Consider the following 23601-nt stretch of genomic DNA (forward strand, 5'->3'; position numbering starts at 1 on the left):
TGTGACAATACTGTGGGCATACTGTGTGAAGTTTGCTGGCTGTTAAAGTCTGGGTGTATTAAAATTTCTGCAATAACAAAATCTCATCTCACTGCTGTTAAAAAAATGGAATGTGGCCCATTGAGTACAAAACTGTCTTGACTTAAAGGTCCAGTGTGTATGATTTACTGGCATCAATTGGCAGAAATTGTATTAAATAGTCATAACTTTGTTTCAACTGGTTTATAATCACCTGAAAATAACAATATTTGTGTTTTCATTACATTAAAATAAGTTGTTCATATTGCCATACGAGAGGGTCCTCTCCCCTGGGATCTGCCATATTGTTCTACAGAAGCCCAGAATGGACAAATCAAATACTGGTTCTAAGTAGGACCATACGTGTTTTGCGTTGGCTGTGGTTCTACAACATGCTTGGCACATGGAAGAAGTTTCAGTTGTGCAACCTCACAGCAAGATGCTACTAAATTTGCCACACAAGACTTTTCTTAGGTGTATTAATATAATGTAACCCTTTGAAGCCTGAGCAAATTGGCTTGATTTATTTAAAAAACATGGGAAGAAGGCATCAAATGAAGAACGTACCCAAAAATTAGCAAGAAATTAGTATACAGTATTAAAAAACAAACAAATCGAAACAAGGACATGACATGTCATGGGAAAGTGCTAAAAAAGACTAATCATTTTGTGACATAATTTTAAATTTGTCACCATGATAATTATATATTCCCGAGATTTTATCTTTTTCCCCGAGACATTTCTCCCCTAGCCTTTTATGAGTAATTTTCTAGAGCTGCTAATTTCTTGCCAAACTGCTCATTACCTTTTTCCCCATGTTTTTGCAAGACATTGCTCTAATTTGTTCCAGGTTCAAAGGTTTAAATACTTGCAAAAGGCGTCTGAAAACAACACAAGAAAATTGCTCCAGGTTTCAAAGGGTTAATCCATTTTCTAATCAGCTAATCTGTAGAGAAACAACACCTTAACATGACCTTTAACCTTTACCATGATATGGGCACTGTGGTGACATGACTGTATGCCTTAATTGAGCTCCCAGATCAAAAGAAACCAAATACCAAGAACAGCACATCCTCTTGGTATGATCATATAAAAGGGCATGTCCAAACATTTCTACAGAATTGTGTACATACGTACATGCAAAAATGGTGGATAGTGATTGACAGTTAGCATAGCAACCAATTTCATTTTTTTAAAAGCAAGTGGGTCTCTATCGTGGGCCGAAAAGACAACTACACTGAAATCAAGCATTAAAATTGATGACTGATAACTCGGTGCACAGGAATTAAATATAGCAGTCTGTTTGCCCAGCCTCTGCCTGACATGAATCATAACTTACATAACTTCTCGACACAGACGATTACACTTACTAGAAAAACTGTACAAGTTACCAGGCACTAGGCGGAATATGTTTTTCATTCATGTTTTTTGGATAAGCATAGAAAAATATCTCATTATTTCTTCCTTCCTGTCTTTTTATTTTCTTTCGGCCTATTATTACGTTCTTCAAAAGGAGTCTCTTGGTGAATTTTTTTAATGTTTGTTTTCTAGCAACTAAGGCAGCAAGGCAAGAGAAGTGATTCTCTTTTTATAAAAATAAACAAGATGGCCACTGTGTTGCTCCATTCTACAGAACAGGGGGACTTTCAAGGACCTGACTGTCATGACTCTCCCAACGAGGAAAACAAACTATGAAGATTTGGTTTAAAGAGAGACTCCGTCATGATATCAGATGGGTCTTTTTCTTATCTCAGTGGGTAGTGGATGGCAGAAAAGTGGGATGAGTTGAAAGAAATACGCTGGTTTTACTTCACTGAATTATAAAATGTAACCTTTAGGTTAATTTAGGTCTAACGTGTAACAGTTCCCATCCACTGAAAAGGCAACATATTTTGCAGATTTTATAAGACGCTAACATGCTACATAGAGGTAGCCTAAAAAACTCTCCGAAATATAATAGGCTGAATAAAACACTGTAGGCAAGAAGCTCTGTAGACTCAATACAGAGTAAAAGTTCAAACAGTTAACCCAAAAAATTGATCCTCATGAAAAAAATGTAGGGTTGATTTCCCTAAGTTCCTAAGTCTCTCTATAAAACCAAGTGAAAGACATACAGATAAAGTTACATACTAAGACCATTTTGACCTATTAACACAGAAACATGATAAGAACACATATAAGAGAACTTAAGAGAACATTACGTAACATGCTAAAACCATTCGACCATTCGACATGTAAAAAAAAAAAAGATGTGTCACATGCTATGAAACAGGTGGGTTGGTGTGCAACACGTGTGACCCCTGAGGACTGAAATACCAAGCGCGAGCCTTCATTATGTTTACATCATTGTTTGGGGACGGAAGCATCCTTTGATCCTTACACACACAGAACGCAATTACACAAATGCACACATACACACAACCCCCCCTCTTTTTGCTGTACCATTTCTGTTAGACGGCGTAACAAGTCTCCATAAGAACGCAAACAACCGATAGCTCAAAAAAGAAAAATACCTACATTTTTATAGTACCATTTCCTGCAAAAAAAAAAAAATATTTGCCTTTACAAAATAACATATTATATAGGAAAGTGTAGCAAATTGCATGTTTTGTACTATAATTATTATTATTACCATTATTATCATTAATATAAATGTTAAGCAGGTTAATAGATGGTTGTTCTATTAGGCAGGCAGCCAGGCACGTAGCTAGTATCATGGCACGGAGGAAGGTAAAAAATAATGTCACTTGGTTTGATCCAAATGGATGAAGAGAACACTTCGGTCCGGAATTACTCCGGTTCAACCAGTTGAAACTGGTTTTCAAGCAGTTCAAAAAAGTCAAACCCAAACAGTCTCCCATTTGGGGCCACTTTGCAGCCGTGGTGATTTTGCCACTTGTTGTTTTTGCCAGTTTTATGAGCAACAGGGCTTGAGTGAAAGGAGCCACCTGATCCTTTTGTACCAACACCAGTTTAAACTGCTCCCAAAATAACTGGTTTAGCTCTGACCAGTTTCACAAAGTCAAAATAAGTTTTGGTTTTGGATCCATTTGCAATAGTCAAAAACAGGCTCTGGACCAGAACAGAGTAGTTCTAACCAGATGAGATCTGGTTGTACCAGGATAAAATGGCCTGAATGATGCATCAGACTAGTTTCGGCCAGCTCGGGGTTCAGTTTAGCATGGTGCATAACAAAACAGCTCAGTTTAAGTGTTTTGCTTCTAGCATTTTTTTTTTTTTTTGCTCTGCTGTATGGTGGCTGTGCAAGTGCTGAGCTCCTCATCCTAAATGTGAGCAGTCCAACTTTCAGTCGAGCTTCCAATCCTCTTATTTGGAAAGCGCATGAAGTGGCTGTTTATTAAAGGTGATTTCAGCTGCATGCCCGGACACTGTTGTTGAAGACTTGCCACGGAGCTGTCAAGTGGCCGTCGCTCAACGCAGGATTCAGGCTATTCATCCAACCCTGCAGCAGTTCAGCGGGATCCTACAATGATTTTTGACCATTTGACAGCCGAGTGCTTCCAGCATAAGGATGTGTTCCATTTAGTGCCCAGGATAGGCCCATTTTGACATGAGCAAGCCTCCAGAAACGTGGAGGCCGACAGCTTATTCATTCAAAAAAACACGTTCTTAGAGGTTGTGTGTAAGTCGAAGGCATCAGATTAATTACTCTGTGTTTTCTTCTAAGTTTTTAGATTCAGCAACAGTCGTGACCTCTGTCGTTTTTGTGACGTCATTGTTACTAGCTGACACATCGCCCTCTTCCTGGTTTATGACGTCATGACCGTCTCCTCTTTCTTCCTTTTCAACTTCTGTTTCGTTGTCAGTGGCATTGTTGCCTGTAGTTTCTTCTGCTTGGTCGTCATGACAAACTCCTATGACATCATTGCTTTCATCTGCGCTACGTTCACCCTCGTCTTTTTCGCCCGGTGTCGCATTTTGACACTCCGACATTGCCGGGACATTTTGAATCAGGCCGTCCTGTGCGTGAATCCTCTTTGTTTTGTCTGTGTACTTGTGTAAGCCCCTCTGTATGTGCGTGGTGAAATCATATCGATCCACACACACGTGGAGGCAAAAACTGCACTGGTATGGCCCCTGGTCGCCGTGGCAACTCATGTGCAGGGCATACATGACCTCGTCGAGGAAGTAGATCCCACAGTGGATGCAGCGGTTGCTCAGGTCATCCTGCGTGGCTGCTTCCACCATTGCGCGATTCGATGGGATGCTTGGCTGACTTTTTGTCAAATCTTCCTTTCCTCTTTCCTCCCTCTTGTTCCCTCCTTCATCTATCCTCTCCTCCTCCTCCTCCTCCTCCTTTTCTCCTTTCCAGTTCTCTCTCAACCTCTCAGCAAGTGGCGACCCCTGCCTTCCTCTCTCGGCACCGTTTGTCGACATGTGTACATTTGCAGTATCTCTTTGTCTTATTGCGAGATCCAAAGGGGCATCGTTTTCTAATGAGGGTGATGAGGTTTGGGAGTGGAGAGGAGGAGGAGGGTAATGAGGAGGAGCTGGGGGAGGCGGAAGAGGAGAGTAAGGAGAGGCGCAGTAAGGCACCGTGTAGCTTTGCTGATGATGCTGTACTGGAGCCACCATTGCACCGAGATAATGAGCGTTATTTCCGAGGCTACCGGGGCTGCTTAGGTTACTGATGCTGCCAGGAACCCCAGAGGTTGCTGCCATCTTGTACTTGGTCCAGAATCTGAGCCAATCTGACTCAGGTGTCAAATCAGGTGAGAGGGTTAATGGTAAAGGTAAGGAGAAAAGAGGGTATTGATACTTCTCAATGGGCGAACCAGGAGGCGAATAACTGGACGGTTTGGATGGACGCATGTACTTTTCAATCGGACTGCCTCTCTCTGACCCCCCTCCTCCTTTACCTCCCTCTACTTTTGATATTATCCCTCCCTCAGCGATGCTCCCATTGCCCTCAGCTACCAACGAGGTGGGTGGATGTGAAGGGAGGAGAAGAGGAGGCATGCGTCGGTGGATCTCCAATGTTTGATTGGCAAGAAAGGCTTGAGTGGATCGGGGTGAGCGTGAGCAAGGGGAAGGCTGCTGGTTTTTGGTCGATGCACAACTTCGGTCTGACTCTTCCCCGTTCACACGCTCACACACACCGGTGATGCGTTGCTGCTTGGGGGCGGGTGTCTCTGATGACAGGGAATCGGGGTTGATGCGTTTTCGAGTTCTGCGGCGGATGATTTGTTCACCGTTGTTCTGTTTTATGATGTTTAGAGGTCTGGGTGTCTGAAAAATAAAGGAAATATGGAAAAAAGAAGAGGGTCAAAAGACATAGAATAACAAATCTTATTCATTTTTTTGTTTTTTTGGTTTTTTTTACATGTCAGCATTACAGATTTTACTATACTCCATTTAACACTTTGAAACTTGGGCAAATTGTTTTGATTTAATCTAAAAACATTCAAAGACTGCAATGAGCATGAACCAGAAATTAGCAAAAAATTAATAAAAAGTACAAGAACATGAAAAAATGCTTAAAAATATAATTATTTTGAATATGGAACTATGACAATTGAAAAAAAAGTTGTCTAATAAATTGACACCAGCTTTTAAAAAATAATTTTCTAAATCTACCAAATTTTTGCAATTTGTGAGACATTTCTTGCCAAGTTGCTCAATGCCGTATATGCCCATATTTTTTAAAGAAATCAAACCAATTTGCTCTGGGTTCAAATTTTAAATAGCTGTGTGAAAGGCGTGTGAAATGAAGTACAAAAAAGTGATGTCAATGGCTAAAGGATGCTTAGCTGACATAATTAATAATGTCAAACATACACACAGCCTAGCATTATTTGATGTGATAATATGACATTTATTGCACTAAAAAAAGATGGTCACAATTGATTTTATAAAATCTGAATGCTAAGTCAGCCATCCATTCATTTTCAAATGCTAATCCGTGGCAGGGCTGCTGGGTCAGACGGCTGAGCAAAGTACTCTAGAGATCCCTCTCCCGGCCAACGTTTTCCAGCACCTCCTGGCAGATCTGAAGGCGTTCTAAGGCCAGATGAAATTCATAATCCCTATGGCATGTTCTGGATCTACTTTGGGGCCTCTGACCAGTTGAAAATGCCTAGTAAAACTCTAATTGAAGACACTCAGAAGGCATCCTGATCACATGTCCAAACCACCTCAACTGGCTCCTTTGAGGCAGCGGAGCAGCGGCTCTACTGCCACCTCCCTTTGGTCAAAGTAATTTGCTATCAGATAAAAAGTATAAACAGATCAATGCTAACCAAGTTGTGGTTGTCTATTTTCAGTCAACACCCTCTTCAACCCAACCCTCCGGGGGGCTAAAACATTTAAGCATTTTGGGGAACAACAAAAAGATAGAAGAGGTGATTTTAAAGTTTTGATGACTGAGTATCATTTTAAGGAGCCAGCATATGAATAAGGGCCTTACATGAAAACTGCACTCGCTACGACTTTTACATTATAATATATTACTATATTAATATATATATAATATATATTAATATTATATATTATATATATACATTTGAAAGTAATAAGACTGAGAAAGCAAAGTGTTCGACACTGATTGTGCCTTCCCATAGCAGTCCAGCAACAGCTCCTGCTGGGGTATGGCAGCACCTCTTGAACAAACCACGCCCAGAAATGAAGTACACTGTAATACCAGAACTGGTAGTAATAATAAAAGCAATTTGTTATATATTAGAAATTTTATTTACGACCAAGAATTGCACTATGGATGGTTGAAGATCTATAACTACTGTTTCTTACTACTGAACTAGTAAAAACAGTTACTTATTTCAGTGATGCTGCCAATGATTATTCAAAGCGTTAAGAGTCTCAATTTGTATTGACTAGACCTAAATATTATTAACTTTGACATGCCCCAAAAAAAGACAGTAATATATCCAGCACACCTAAGGACTGTGGTTTTTGCCCTGACCACAAGGGGGAGCACTTACATCTGATGTAAAAGGAGTTTGCCCAGAAGCCTCAACTTTTACTTACTTGAGAGATCCCCCCAAAACATGTGAACATATGTCCTTATTATGTCTTATCCATCAAGTAATCCATACCAGTAAAAGTATAAGGTAACTTTCTGTATTTTGCTTTAGTTTGTATGTGTATATTTATACTCGGTGTTTGGCATTTAAAAGGCATCAGTCAGGCAGAATTCCAGAGAATAAAGTCCAAAAGACTTCAACACGGTTTCTGAAGCACATCTCACTTATTTAATTTCCCACTGGAATTAATAAAGTACTTCTAAAGATAAACGAGAGATCATGAAAATTTTTTTGATGTCTCGTTCCATAACACATGCCAAAAAAAATCAAAACAGTCCAAAACATTTCCAGACAAATCAGCACAAGATTTCCTTTGCTGGAACTAAAATAAACTGAACCATTTCCAAGTGTCTTTTAAAGTGTCTACACTTCAACTCAAAAGTAATGACTTGCTATCCTATCACTAATTGAAGAACCGACTGCACTGACACCTCCTCTCCAAAAACACATTATAAATAGTGACCTCCACACAGCATCCATTGAAAATTAAGTCAGATTCAACTGGCACAAAAAGAGAAGTGCTTTTCAAGCATCAAAGAAAGTTCAGTTCATTTAAATTTTCACCTTCATGCATGTCAGATTCAGTCAACCTTGTGAACACTAAATATTTAAGCAACAGCAAAAGAGCCTTTTGATTGAGTGGAAACGTCTGTGACTGTATGTAACCTCTGAACATCTCTATAAATCCCCTGCTGTGTGTGTATATATTTGTGTGAGTGGTGTAGGTCTTTCAATTTACATTATGTCAGATGCAAACCAAAAAAAATGCATATAGAAACAGCAAGCATGAAGAGAGAGATGGTAAGAAATTATGTTGGAGGAACTTGGATGAATGTGAGATGTTTAAGTGGATGAAAAGCAAAAAGAACGAGGGTGGGGACTTTTATTTAAAGAAAAATGCGATAAACCACACTATGTTTGTGCTAGGAATGATTAAGCCCTCTATGTATGTATACATGGTATGTGTGAAATGTGGATAGCCCTATGTCTGCAACCGAATGTCTCTCAAGGTTTATTTACATAATAAAAGTGTACTCATGCGTATGTGTCAGTGTGTATGAAGTCATCATCAGTCATTGCGGTGCTGCTACTAAAACTATTTAAGAAGAGATGGGTCCTTTATACCATCAATTCAGGGATGTCCTGCTACACTTGAAGCAGAAAAAATGTCAACACATATTTTTTGACAAACAACAGTTTTAAAGTAGAAAATACACCACTAGGCTTAGGCAGAAATCCTGAAGGTATGCTTTTCAATACCGTCATAAATACAGCCGCTCCTCTTTCTATTAAATTCATTAAATGTAGTGCACAGCATGCACCACCAGAGTTCAGTTTCTCATCTCAATGGGTGGAACTGGCAGCTGAACTGAGAGACACAATGACACCTAGTGGTAGAGGGATGAGTTACAGGACTGTTAACAGCCAGCAACCAGCAGCGGGACAGACTGTGGGGAATAACGGCATGTTTTTACATCTAACTTGGTGACAGGAGGATTTATTTCAATCAAACTTGAGCTGGTGATAGTTGGAACAGTGGACTTACTAACTAGGTTACTAGCAAGAGTAACCAAGACAGTTTGGGTGAGTTTCATGTTTTTTTTCCGTTGAGTTTGAATAAAGTGTGTTTTATGTTGAGTTCATGAGACAATCAAGTCTTGTACAGTGTACAGGTGTACAGTTGTTAAATAAGGAAAATTGGTGCAAGAGTTTTCCTTTCTTGAATATATTTTAGGTTTCTATTGTGTATTTATTAGTCTTAAAAAAGTGTGTGTGTGTGTGTGAGAGAGAGTGGGTGGGTGGTGGTAGCGGAGGCGATGGGGGTTGATTATTATATGACTTATACTGTCATATATTGTATGACCCGGTGACATTTAAGGAAGATATAAAGGTATGAATGATTCATATTGCCTGAGCAAATTCTCCACCATATATGTGAATGTCCAATCAGTGCTTCTGGTAAATGAAGTCAATGAAGCAATAAATCCCTTAGTGTTTGCTAAACTGACAGAGAAAACTCATACTGCTCACAGAACTGTGCAGGCAATGTCTACATGTATCAGGATGTTTCTGCTGCATTTCCTCAGTCCTGTACTTGAATAAATACATCTAAGTATCCTTGTCCAGAACATCCTCTGCACTCATATTTTGGGATGTTATTTCGCTCTTGTAATCGTAGCTACTTTGCAATACAAGTAAAGAAAGCAAGGATGTTTTTTTGAGTGTCATTTAGAGCCCGCCTCATGGCTACCCAGACACGTGGATTAGCAATTCAAGCTTAAATAGCCTGTACCTTTTCTGTACATCCAACTATGTCACTGTCATGTTACATGGCGGCAGTGGATGCAGGAAGAACAAAAGATCTTTTTAGACCTAAACTCCGCTATTTATTTGTCACTTCAATTGACTGTATTTACCATCCATGCTAATTAGAAGGAGATTTTTCCTTAAACTATTATGCCCCCGAAACCTCCGTAGAGACAACACTCTGTTTTAATGATCTATTAATACACATACATTTGGGACAGGTGCCTCTGCTCAGCAGCCAAATGTGTGTCTGTCAGAGAGAGAGCTGTCCTGCTGATTTACACATTTGAGACACCTGGATCATTACCATACTGAGAAGACTGACAGCCTCTATAGTGACACAATCATGTCAGTCAGATCACTTTTTACCAGCTGCAACAACTCTGCATTGGCTGATATTGTTTATACCTCGTTAGCGGTGAATTTGGGTTTCCTAGGATTCCCAAGGCGTGAACTGCCCCCCTCTGATTGACTTACCCTGTCATTCCTACCATAACCTTAACCCATCCCACTCCTGTTGCCTCAACATAACTGATCAAAACAATGAAGGCAATGAGCACTAGCTGATCAGAGGGAGAGTGGGGCAGGTCATGCCTTTGCTATCATAGGAAATGCAAATAGCAGGAACAACCACAGAAAATGTTTTGAATAATTTCAGCTCACTCTCATTCTGAACCTGTAAAACACAGCAACTTTGACAGTGCTTTTGGTGTGAGATGGCAACACCAGAAGCCACCTTTTGTGTGCGCATGAAATACTGTGGACAGCCATCAGACAAAAATGCGGCCGGACAGAACTGGTTGTGGTGTTATTATATGCTGGCGGACGGCCAATTCGCACCCTGTCGTGTCTGCATGAAACATGGCAGGACAGCATCAGATTGAAATGCTGCTGGTAATGACGTAATATAAGGAGCACAAGGGCACCTAAAGGGCGGGCATCTGAATGTGAATTTAGTCATGGATTGCTGTGTCATGGCAGGAGTGATCCCATCATAACAGGGTCTCTAGTTTCTGTTATTTATGGTCCTCAAGTTTTGTGTTTCTAGCTTTAGAGGAGTGGGGAGGAAAAAAAAGGTAAAAACGAGTCGAGACAAGAACAAAGGAGGTGAGATGAATGAGAAGAGGGACAGAGAGTGATGAAGAGAGGAAGAAGAGGAAAAGGAAGGGGGCATTAGGGACAGGAGTGAATACAGAAGGAGGATGGCTGTGGAAAAAAAAAAAGGCAAGAAGCAAAGAAATAGCACCCCTTATGGTGGAAACCGTCCAAAACTGTGTCTAATTTCAACTCTACATACTAATACTGAGCAGGATCTGTGAACAGAGAGGTTACAGGGTTTCACTGGTCTTTGGAATTCAACCAGATTAAAATATCTTTTTGTAATTCATAATTACTTACATAATTACTTAATAAATAAGCGGGTTTTATCATAATTCATTTCTTGATTTTGCCCTTTGAAAAAAGAGAAAACTGGCTTGATTTCTTTCAAAAACATGGGGAGAAGGCAATGAGCAACTAAACAAGAAATAACCTAAAAAATGTGCAAGAAATAAGTAAAAAAGTAATGAGAAAATGATTGAAAATATGTAAAATAATAAGCACAAAATTAAGAGACACGATAATGACCTTAAGAAAATGTGAGAAAAAAAGTAACATAATATTTAAAATATAATAATATTAATATTGTTATCTGGACATTTTTTTTTCCTTTTTTGGATAATATCTGTCCCCACAGCTTATTTTCAACTTCAAAGAATAATTTCTAACTACTTTTTTTTTCAAATTTTCTGTCCATTTCTTGCAAAGTTGCTCATTACTTTTTTCCCCACATACACTACCTCACTCTCTCACACACACACACACATACGCAATAGCTGCACCACCTTTATGGTTGTGCAGCTGGAGTTACTGCTGGTACACATAAGTCTCACTTTATCTATCTATCTTTCCATCTTTTTCCTTCTCCTCTTGAATATCCCCTCTGCATTTTCTCCTAATCTCTCCGTCTCCCTGCGTCTCTTTACTTTTTACACACACACTCCCCTTTCATTATTTCTGTCCTCGCTCTTTACCTTAATCTTCCCCTCTCTCTTTGCCTTCCTCCCTTTCCTTTGTTTGTCTTTCTCCCCTTCCTCCCTCCCTCCACATCTACCTTTTTCCTCCCTCCTTATTCATAACTCTCCCTTCCCCTCTCTCACTCTGAAGTGTTTTACTAGCTGCTATCCTCTCTAATAATGTGTGTAGAGCATATAAAACTTTTATTATGTGATATAAAATACGGCCGTCGTGAAGATTGTCGAGAGTAGAGGGAGCTGGAACGTGATTGGAGCAGCAGATGAGATGAACGGGCTGACCCAAGGACGTCGGCAGGGGCAGGAAGGAGTAAACTACGATAGCCTGTCATCCTGTGAGAGGTCTTTAAAGCCCCATTCGATAATTGCAGCATAGTGCTCCAGGTTGTAACACGGTCAACCCGCTGATGCATTTACTAACACTGTGATTTATTACACCGAAGCGTTTTTGTTCACTTTGAAATTTTACAAGCTGAGCTTAAAAAGCCAATATGTGAACATGAGCCCTGTGCTGAAGCTCTAAAGGCCTGTTTCACACTGTTAATATTTGTAAACCCTTGCGTTAAATAGGTATATTGAAGTGTGAAATTAGCTTTAACCCCTTAAAAACACGCGAGGTGAGAGAGCTCAATGCTCTGAAGTTAACTCCATTCCAGACTGGGTCTTTATCTCATCTGTAATTCATGCAGTCTAATTAAATTTGGGATTTCCATAGACTTTCCCCAGGCTTAGATGGTAAAGTTGATTCATTCCATCATATTTCTCACTCCATGGAACTGGCTCGCTGTGACTGCTGAAATGGTCTGTAACTCCCAGCTTCCACCAAATCAAATAGACTTTTTCCACAATATTATGTTTTCACAGCGGGATCCACAGAACGTGCGCAGGAATTTAACTGCAGCATGCACCGTTTAGTTTGCGCCGTATGCTTATCGGCCACACAGACGGAATGATAATTAGTGGTCAAAACCCCCCTGTGGATGTATTAAAACACAACATAGAGTCTACAGAATTGATTGAAGTACTGGGTTCCCGATACCAGTACTTTATGAGTATATGTACGTCTTCTATGCGTGGATTGGAGTTTAACACAGCAGATAAACTTTTGTACAGTGATACACCTGAGTATCAGCTCACTTGAAGGGATTCCTTTCTGTCTCTATATTAAAAGTGATTTTGAGGTTTATGGCTCCCTTCATGTCTCTCTTCTAATTAGTTTAAAAGAGAAATTGAATAAAGGGGATAACAAATATACAGAAGCCTTAATGAACCACATCTGGGACATCTATTTCTATTACTCTCACAGGTCGACAGTTGGTCTAGTAAATAGTTACTCAAAGTGTAGCTCGTGGGCCAATGGAGGCCCTTGGAAACATTTTGTAAAGCCCCTGAACATCACATGAAATGCATGCATCATATTGTAATCATATGAGGACCATTTTGATACTTTCACTTTCAATAGCTTACATTAAAAGGTCCAGTGTGTAGGGTGTATAGTAGGGTTCCAGTGATATCGGTTTTAAGGTATACCAACATATGAAAGGTGAAGATTAAAACGAGCTAAGAAGCACAGGAGAGACATTGATTTGAAACGTGGAGCTTTTTTAATCAGTATTTTTACTGGTTTAAATCACCAGTTCTGTTTGTTTTGGAGAGGAAGAGACCTCTGCAAATAACTTGGCTCCCAGTGAAAACCTGAATGATGAACACTGAAGGAATTCATCCTCACCACCAGATACCACTAAATCCCCCCTAAAATTTACAATCTGCTTCCTTAATACACTACTGGGCTACTGCACCAAACTGTGCCCCCCAAAAGAGCATCTAGCAACTGGTAGAAAGATGCTGGTTGTATGGCAACTCTTGGCGTCTTGTGAGTATTATAGGAATTCCATTCTGTCATCAAGGCTAGTACTGTTAGCTTAAGTTTTAATTTCGGTGGACAACCCTGCAGTTTAATGTGAGATGTGTGTGTTTTTCATGTGCAGCCCTCAATCAAATGTTGGCTCCATAAATTGGTAGTCAGTCATCAACACCCAGAACCGCTGGTCTGGTGTAGTCTACAGTTTAGTGCACGTTTGGTCCAGGCACGGTATCTTTTTGCAAACACCAGTACATGTCCGTGTGTCACTTACCGAATGTAGTTTTTGGTATAAACCACATGCGTTGCAGACGTAGCCCCCATTAGCGTTCTTCCTCCACAGCGATGTCTTGGTGGTCAGACAGTTTGCACAGAAGACCCCGCTGCCTCTGCGTCGCTACGGATGGAGAAAGACAGACGTTAGAATGTGAAGTAAAAATAAATATTAATGAAGAAACTTTGTGTGGATAAGAAGCATGCAAAGACATAGAGAGGAAAGATAGAGGGTAAAAGACAAAAAATGTTGACTTAAGTTTTAATACCTTTTTAATATTCACAGCACTTAAGTAAGGTTAGGAGAGAAAGGAAACAGATCGGCTTGGTGGCACAGAGATGATGTGCTCTCATTTATCACTCCTAATGGGAAATCCTATTGAACACATTGTTCCCCTCTACACCGATTTCCTCTTCAGAGAACAAGGTTAATAAAAACAACAAAATATACTTCAATGAAAGGAAAATGATCTAGTTGTGCTGGATACCTCATGTTTTAAATATGTGCATGTCTGAGAGAGATCTTGGGCTCTTGAAAGCCAGATAGAGCGGCAATTTTGTCAAGTGCTACTCCACAGACGCAAACTGAGAGATGAGTTACGCTTTCACCTTGTAGCATAAAGTGTTTTAGTGTTTATCTGAACTGCAGGAGGTACTTTACAGGAAAGTGTTTGACTTTTACTGTTTTTGTGTATGCACACACACACACACACACGCACATGCAGCGCGCGCGCGCACACGCACACGCACACACACACACACACACACACACACACACACACACACACACACACCTCTGCAGTTCACGGAGCAGTGGTGCATAGAAAAGTAGTGTGTGGAAGGAAGAGTTGGGGGGTGGGGAGGGGTGAAAAGGCCAATTGTCGTGGCAACGTGCTCCATCACAGTAATGAGCCAATCACAACGTTTCTCCATCCCATTAAGTCTCTGGCCCCATTCACCACCTTTATGACCCTGAGAAGACAGCATACCTCATCTTTCTCCTCGTCCATGACTCTGTTTCTCTCTCTATCTGCCCGTCTATCCAACCATTTCTTTCTCTCTCCGCTTTCATTTATCTCCACATTTGTGTTCATCCAGTTGTCATTTCCTCTTTATTTCAGTTAACTTCAGATTCCTTTCAGTGTGTTTTACTGATTTAAATCAGTTTAATAGCTTTTTTTTCCCCCTCACTGACCTGTGTGTTCTGTGCATTTTTGTCTGTTTGTGATGTCCTCATGGCTATGCTAGTAAATATCCGCATACTGTATGTGCCTACGGGTATGGCTTACTAAAATCCACCTTCTGTGTGTCTGCCACATTTCCTTCTCACTCTCTCTCCCCTGTACTCTCACTGCTATCCCAATCTGTTTCTCCCCTCTCTTCCTCCATCATGGACTTTACATCCACTGGGACCTTCTCCTTTCAGCGCTGGCTTCTTGTTGTTTTATGTTCATGACAGCGCTGAGAGCTTAGCATATTTTTTTTTTTTTTTTTTTGTTGGGCTCAGAGCACCCAGTGCTAGAAGTTAAAAACATTTCAACTTTTCACAAAAGAGGCGCTGCACTTCAATCAGGCTTTCTGTAGTCTCAGAGCTACAGATGGAGCCACTACCAGCACTTCCACTGAGCATCTGTTTCGTGCTGCCAGCTAAAAGCAGGAGAGCCCAGTGGGCACGGCACTGCTCAGTTTATTTTTTGCAATCTAATGTACTGCGAGGATCACAGCACAATCAACCACTTTACATGTACGCACTACACTCAGACATGCAAATATATGACCTCAATACGCATTTAAAAAATAGAATTTGTGTAATGTGATGTAATATAATTTCTGTTAAGAATTAATGAGTTATCTGTAAAAAGATGCTGGGCATAGAATGATCTTAAAACTTTAATGTCACAATTATCCTCGCCAAAATTTTTACAGTTCATCATATTGTCAAAATACTGTACGGTTCAAACTTTTAAAATGGCACGAAAACATACTGGATTCACACAACCTTACATTCTGTTAAAGAAGCACTGTGTGAGATTTAGAGGGATTTAGTGGTACCTAGTGGTGAGGACTGCAGAAAGCAACCAGCTCAAACTTGTGCGAGCCCAGGATTAATTCAGTGTTCATTGTTTCGGAGGTTTTTACTCGGAGCCGAGTAATCCTCTCTCTCTCCAAAAACAAACAAACCAGATGATTTGAATCCGTAAAATACTGAAACAAAGCAGCGTACCTTAAAAAAAAAAAAGAAAAAGAAAAAAAGTTTTTCCTAGACTTGCAGTGCAGGGACGGCTAACTATGGTAGAAACATGGCGGTGCAACATGGCGATCTCTGTGGACCAATCACTTCCTAAGTAGATATAAACGGCACCTTCTAAGGTAACAAAAACACAACATTTCTAGTTTTATGTGATTATACACTAATGAAAACTACTTTTAATATTATATTTAATTTCTGCCAATACATCCCCCTAAATCCTACACACCTTTAACCCTTTAACACCTTAATCAGTATCAATTGTGTTTTTTTATTGTTTTGTCTTTTTTTGTGGATTATTTTCGGGTAATGTCCTTCTACTTTGTATAAATTTCTTGCTATTTTCTGTGTCATTTCATCTTATGTTATTCATTGCCTTCTTTCCATGTTTTTGAATGAAATCAAGCCAATTTGCTCAGGTTTCTTAGGGTGAAATGCATAGAAAATAGCAAATATCATATTAAATATTCCATGCAAGAATACAAAGTTAATTGCTGCAGTGTGCATGCATACAAAGAAGTTAGGTCCCCTTAAAGAGATCCATCAAAAATAATTTATAAGAACATCAAAATAGCAGCGGATCAGGAAGTAATTAAACATCTGCACTACACAGTGTTAAAGGATTAGACATCAAATTCTGCTGCCAATGAAAAGTGGTTTAATAGCATTTTTGTTTGCTTGCTGTAATTTCAGCTCATAAACAGACATTTACGATAACATCCTTCATACTGTCCACATCAGGCTACAAAATCAAACTTTTAGATTGTTCACAAAGAAACACCATTGATGTGTTTATTTTTACTGGACAAACTTTGTCTCTCAGTCTCAATATGTGTATAATAAAACATCCTGTTTCCAGCAATGTTGCATGTAATAAACACCTGAGCTAATATTAGAGTCTTTATGGTACATGTGTTTTTCTCCATCTGACATCAGACAGCAGAACACTTTACATGACTGAATCCTCTGGTGTGTGTGTGTGTGTGTGCCTGCCAATGTGTGTAAGTTGCATACACCATACGGTCACCACATGTAGAGAGACAGAGCCAGGTGATTGATTGATGTACGCTTCCTGTGTCTCTGTGTGTGTGGTGTGTGTGTGTGTGTGTGTGTGTATGAAAGAGAGGTTCAAGTGTCAATTACACAGGAAAGTACAGAAATAGCCCCCCACCACCTTCCAAAATGCACACGCACACACACGCACAAACTCTGGCTCATGATCTTTAACTTCCTTTTCAATCATCAGCTGGTTGGCTTGACATGTGTGTAAATGTGCAAGCTCACATGCATGCATTTCACATGCACGCACACGCGAGGCTCTACATAAGGTCATATGAACATGGGTTTAAGTGGAAGAGCATCTCTTGGTGGCTTTCTAATTATGTTTGTGTGCTGGGTGTATCGGTGTGTATCTCCAGGATGTGTGAGTGTCAGCGCATGTTCTTCTGATTGATTACTGATACCTGGCCTCTCCCACTCACCTCAGCCCGCAGAGGAGGGCTGTGGGTAATTAGAGCTCAGGGCCTTAATGACATCTATTTATCTGCGGCCTATGATACCGTTCAATTAGCACCACCAACAACGCCCTCTGACACACACACACACACACACACACAAGCATGCACACACACACACACAAACAAAAATACATTAATTAGTCAAGAAATTAAAGCCTTTATCAACTTCCTCCCAATTAAGCTGGCGAAAAACTTAAAAATGTTGATGTTTTAGTATAAAGTTAAGTTTCTTAAGTAGGAAGTGTATTTTAATAACCAACGTAAACACTGCTCTGACCATTCTGACGGGCGTCCAGTCTCAAAATCAGATACTTCTGCACTTATACTTGGTATTTTCTCAGTGTGTCCACACTGAGAAGCATGACATAATGCAGTATTATTACTACCAGTTACATTGCCAAGGCTGAAGACTTTTTCTTTTTGCTGCCTTTTAACTTAGTAATTTTTTAATCCTTTAACATTGTGTAGTACAGATGTTTAATGACTTCCTGATCTGCTGATATTTTGATATTCTTATGAATTCTTTTTGATTAATCCCTTTAAAGGGACCTACCAGTAACTTTGTCTGTGTGCACGATGCAGCAATTAACTTTGTATTTTTGCAATAAATATTCTATATGAGATCTGCTGTTGCATTTAACCCTTTGAAACTAAAGCAAATCAGCTTGATTTTTTTCTTAAACATGGGAGGACGGCAATGAGCAATAAAAGAAGAAATGACCCCAATAGTTACAAGAAATTAAGAAAAAAAAATTACCTGAAATGTTTTTTGTAGTAAAATAAGTAAACAAATACTGTAAAATGAACCTTAAGGAAAATTAAAATCTGTTTATTACAAAAATGCACAAGAAAAGTCATGTCATTCCAGATGTCAAAGGGTTAACTTAAATATTAATTCATCTCTCGAACTGCAGTGTAACTTTTATTTTTGTACTGTGTATCCATCTTTTGACAATGACAGTATTTCGTCAAATTTTGGGGATAATGCTCCGCCCGGTTGCAATTCGCTGAGCAGACAAAGAAAAGCTTTCACATCTTGTCATTTCCAGTAAACGTGCAAAGAACATTTTTATCTGAGACATCACTACACTGTCAAAATGTATGCACAACCCATAATTACATAGATTAATGTAAGTTTGCTAACAGAGGAACCCAATTTAAAACACAGAACAGGTGTCTATTTTATAATCTTATTTTCAAAAGCACTCTGATGTGGAATGCTATCATTCTTGTGTATTCAAATACGTAGGTAAAGGACATCAAACAGTTAAATCTCTTGATTAAAAGATCACTTTTACCAGTAGGGCGTACATCAAAAATATAACTGTGACAAGCTGACAATATTGGCAGATTTCATCAGTCTCATAAAGCTGACGAAACGGCCGCAGAAGTTAAGAGTACAATCTACTCAGTGGCAGGCTGCACATAAAACAACATTTATTGGTTTAATAACTTTCACAATCAGTGTGGTCGGTTTCTGAAGCACACGCCGCTCTAACAAGGAGCCTTTTTGTCCTTGTGGTGGTAGATTTAATGCAGTAATGCATAAAAGAGGCTACATGACAAGACTTGTTTGTTTGGGAAAATACACACTATAAAAAACAGGCTACATTTTATATTACATGTATGTATTGGTTTCTTGTTCAGCTTTAATACTCCCATTTTAATTGTGTGTTATTAGACTTTTATGGGTTTATACTGCTACGCTAAATTTCCACTGAATGGGATGAAGTGATTGATTTTCTTTAAATTCAAACAGAAGTTATGAGCCGCTTCTAAGCGACTTTGTTTCGTGACTCTACTCATAAAAAGTACTAATAAATTAAAACTTCATTCGACAGAATGTGATTTTTATTCAACATCAAAACAGATGGTGGAACCACTCAGTGGCTGAATCCTTCAGCTGTGGCTTTGAGTCCACTCTGAGATTCTCCCGAAGCCATAAATTTACAGATGTTATACAAACTGTTTACACTGCATGGTCTTTTAGATCTTAATGGAAGAGCTGGCCGAAATAGATAAGCATCCTATGGTTTAGGTTCGGCAGCCTTGAGTTTATTTTAGCTTCCATCTGCAACCAATGTGCGTCAGCATCCATAATCTCCAGTGGCAGACTGGTGGCCTACACACGAGCTGCTGTTCTTCAAAACATTTTCACCTCTTTTGAAAATAAAACTGAAGTTAATTCATAGCACTTGGCCTATTCAAATATCTTGTTGTCAAGGACATATCCAAGTAATTTGTTTAAAAATGTTGTTTTTTTATACAAGTATGGATACATTTAATAATGATTCAAATCTCATTTAGCAGTACATAAGGCATATTTTTTCATTACGCACACTGAATATGGGAAAGCAAACTTAACATATAAAAATTCAAAATATCAAGGTGTTGCTTTCTTTGAGGATGTGTGGCCAAACAGTGAGAGATACAAAGAGAGGAAACAGATTGAGGCGCCCTGAGGTCGAAAATAAATTCAAAAAGAGGGCTTTTCTAAACAAAGTCTTTCAAAATGAAATTACATTTAATTCACTTAAAGAGTAAGTCAGCCCCACTTTTATCACGCGCGCACACACACACACACACACACTCAGTGATACACACACTGACTTGCATTAAATCAGCGATTATTTAATCAAGCTAGAAGACTAGCTGGAGGAATGAACTAAATTCCATACTGCCAAATCCAATATCCTATACACTGGATCAGTCTCTAGTGTGCGCGTGCACACACACACACACACACACACACACACACACACACACACACACATATAAAATAAGAAGCACTGAGCACAGGGATAGTTTCAAAAAAAGATTCACCAAATGAATCTTTCTAACACACACACACACACACACACACACTGAGAAGCATCTGGAACCGATCTGAGAGAGACCCCCCCAATGGGTGCTACCAACCATCAACTATTTGTGTGTATGTGTGTTTGTGTGTAGGTCTGTGTACGTGTTGCACGTATGGCTGCAGGAGTCCATCTGTGTGGTTAACTCTCAGACTACTGTGTGCATTTAAATTGCTTCTCCTAATAGAATAATTGGGTTTGAGTTGAATGAATTTAAGTTAAAGGGACTCTGAATTTATTCTGCAGGTTTATTCTTATTCAACAAAGAGAAAAAAAAACCCAAAAAACTTAAAACAATAATGTATAGCATCGTCTGAGAAGCAGAAGCACAAATGGCACTATAACAGTTAAACGAGCCAGTTAAAGTCAGCAGGAAAAGATTCACTACAAACAATCTGTTATTTGGAGGAAAAAAATTAATTAAGAACTGAAGCTCTCTGTGTTATTTTAAGCAGAGAACAGCTCTGTTTTTCAGTTGGAAAAATGGACGAGGTCCAACTGCGACATGCAATGGAGGCTGCATTTCCTGCTGATTATCTACTCAGATGACATTATCAGTGAGGCGCGGAGAAACTAGTTCAGAAGCAAACTTCCAAAAAATGCCCTGCCTATGGTAACTCTCTGAAGGGGTGCAACCAAACGACTAATTATCCCTTCAGGAATCAACAGACATTTTAAAAAAGGATAATGATAACATACTGTTGTAAAGGATACTCGGCTGTGGTGTGGTTTGAATCTGCATCTGTTAGCCAGTGAGAATGTAACAGGATTTACAAGATTAGAAATTAATAAAAAGACAGAGTTTGCAGTGTTATATCCTTTATGAATTGAAATAAAGCTAAATCCTGTAAACACAAAGAACGACACAGGGAATACAATCCAAAAGCAGCTACCATTTACTCTTAAAGTAACCAATGTGTATGATTTAGGGGGATATATCTGCAGAAATGGAATATTATAAAAAAGGCATGTTTTCTTTAGTTACCTGAAAATAACATTTCACATTTTTTCTTTATCTTAAAATGAGCCTCTTGTATCTACAAATGAAGAGTGTCCTTGTCCACAGAGTCCACCATGTTGCACCACCATGTTTCTACTGTAGCCCAGAATGGACAAACCAAACATGGGCCCTAGATAGGGCCATTCATGTTTTCTCATGGGCCACCATAGTTTGCAGCCCCTCAGTGACAAGCCAAATAGCATAGGGAAAACACAAATTTTTACTCTTTTTTTTACCAGTTTAAATCATGGGGTCTATTAGTTTTTTGAGAGGAAGAGACCTCTGCAGATAATTTGGCTCCTGGTAAAAACCTTCTGAACGTCTGGCTCTTAAGATATCAGAGGCCAGTGACCTGTATGTGATGTGGCGAAAGTCCTGTTACCTGATTTTAAATCTATTATTTTAATAAATACTAAATTTAGTTTTCTAGATACTAAACTTAGTTTTAATCTCAGTTTACTAAATTTAGTTTTCTTGATTTTTCCCCTAGCTATTTGATGATTTTCTAGTGATTTTCCCTCTCTCTTTTATTTATTTTTTAGATAATTTTCAGGTCATTTGCATGGCATCTTTTAATTTTTTTTTTTTTTGCAATTTACCAGACAATTCATGCCAAGTTGTTATTTGCCTTTTTCTTTATGTTTTCTCATGTTTCAAAGGTTTAAATCCTTATGAAAGATGTCTGAACACAACAAAAAAAACTGATGTTGATCCAGATTTCAAAGGGTCAAAGTCCAACACGGACACCATCAGCCAATCATACATACAAAATAGCTGCTGTGTTTGTAAGTATTCTGAGCCCTATCACCAAATTCTCTATAATATAGCTACACGACACTATTAGCAGCCATGTTCTGTTGCTGATTATCAACACTAAATCAAAATGTCACATGGATTTCTTTGCCAGAGAACTTGCAATACTGAATGTGACAAATAAATTAGAAAAACGTGAAAGACACTTGGCAAACAGAAAATTGTTGATAGACAGAGAAATGGCCAGTTTGTGTCCTAACACAGCACCTCCTGCCCGATCACACTGAGCATGACCTTCAGCTCAGTGTGCGACTGCTCCCAGCTCCCTTTTCTGCACACAGCCTGCAGCTCTCCTCGAACAGTCTGCTTCGGCAGCTTTCACACTCCCAGCACAACCATATCAGTGCGGCACATTCGGCGGTATCTTCCCTCTTTAAAGGCCGCAGTGACAGAACTTGAAGAAAATCAAATTTCAGGACAAAAAAGCTCTGTGATGATATGATACTGTTCAAAAACCGGGGCTGGTTAGGAGCAATCATGAGCAAGTCTTGCTGAATACAATCCGTCGCCAGACATTAGCTGTACGGAGTGTGCAGCAGCAGAGCAGCAGACGAGCTGGAAGGGTGTTGCGCTGTGTAAAGATGCTGGATTTGTAGTCATCTACTGCATTGTATCGCTCTGCATAAACACAGTAGATATAGACTGATGATGCAACAGTGTCAGAAGTGACCCTGAAAAGTTTTCTTCCAACACTTATAGCTCTCTGGGTACATTACCAAATAGGTCAAGGTAAACTTAAATGATCATCCTTATTAACACCTGTCATCTCGCTATATGAAGACATTAATAACTCATAAATCATGTGGTGAAGCAGGCCTTATGAGCCACATCTCCACCAGAAAATCAGTTTCTCCCCTGCCAAAATAATCAGGTGTAATGACTCCTTTATCCCTCCCGCCTTAGGCCTCTGCGTGATGGTATAAGAAGGGGGAAAGTGATGATCGCTTGTCATTGATTGGTGCTGATGGCCGTGGAGACTGTGATAATGATGACGATGGTAATTTGTCTTCTGCTGCTGGCCTGAAACTCCGTCTCAGCACCTTGTATTGGTGACTGTCAGTTGTTATGCCTCTAAGTCTTTTATGCAAGTTGCTTTTAATAGCTGCTGCAAAACCAACTGCCCACTGGGAGAAAATAAAGTCGAAACTTGATAAGTGTGCTAAGCCCTTGGTTGTGATAACGACAATGAAATATTGTAAATATACAGATGCAACTGTGTCATAAACATAAAAAAAACAACGACAGTCTCTGCACAGCAGGCGGGCCGGATAGCAGAAGACACAACAACCTAGATCCTTTGTTAATAACATACTACAAAACACACACACGCGCGCACACACACACACACACACACACACACACACACACTCAACTCTGTGTGAGTTAAATAGAAGGTGTCAGCTTTAACAATAGACTTGTAATTCTGGGTGCATGTCTACCTACACTCTGAGAAATAAAGGTTCCAAAAGGGTTCATTGGTTCATTCTGAAGGGTTGAGGTTCCACCCAGAACCATTTACTTCTGAAGATCCCTTTTTTTTAAGAAAGTGTTCTTCAAGGGATCTTTGAAA

General features: G+C 39.4%; 1 protein-coding gene across 3 annotated transcripts in view; it reads right to left on the minus strand.

The window, feature by feature from the left end:
- Positions 1–870: 870 nt before the first annotated feature.
- The window catches only part of trps1 (trichorhinophalangeal syndrome I), a 154505-nt gene continuing 131774 nt past the window's right edge, over positions 871–23601 (minus strand). For all 3 annotated transcript variants that reach the window (XM_042506122.1, XM_042506123.1, XM_042506124.1), the window contains exons 10-11: positions 13594–13716; positions 871–5268 (exon numbers count right to left, since the gene is read on the minus strand). In XM_042506122.1, the coding sequence (XP_042362056.1) occupies positions 3685–5268; positions 13594–13716 (1707 nt within the window). In that variant the 3' untranslated portion in view covers positions 871–3684. The remainder of the gene's footprint in view (positions 5269–13593; positions 13717–23601) is intronic.

Source organism: Plectropomus leopardus, chromosome 18 (genome assembly GCF_008729295.1).
Source record: "Plectropomus leopardus isolate mb chromosome 18, YSFRI_Pleo_2.0, whole genome shotgun sequence".
Classification (NCBI taxonomy): domain Eukaryota; kingdom Metazoa; phylum Chordata; class Actinopteri; order Perciformes; family Serranidae; genus Plectropomus; species Plectropomus leopardus.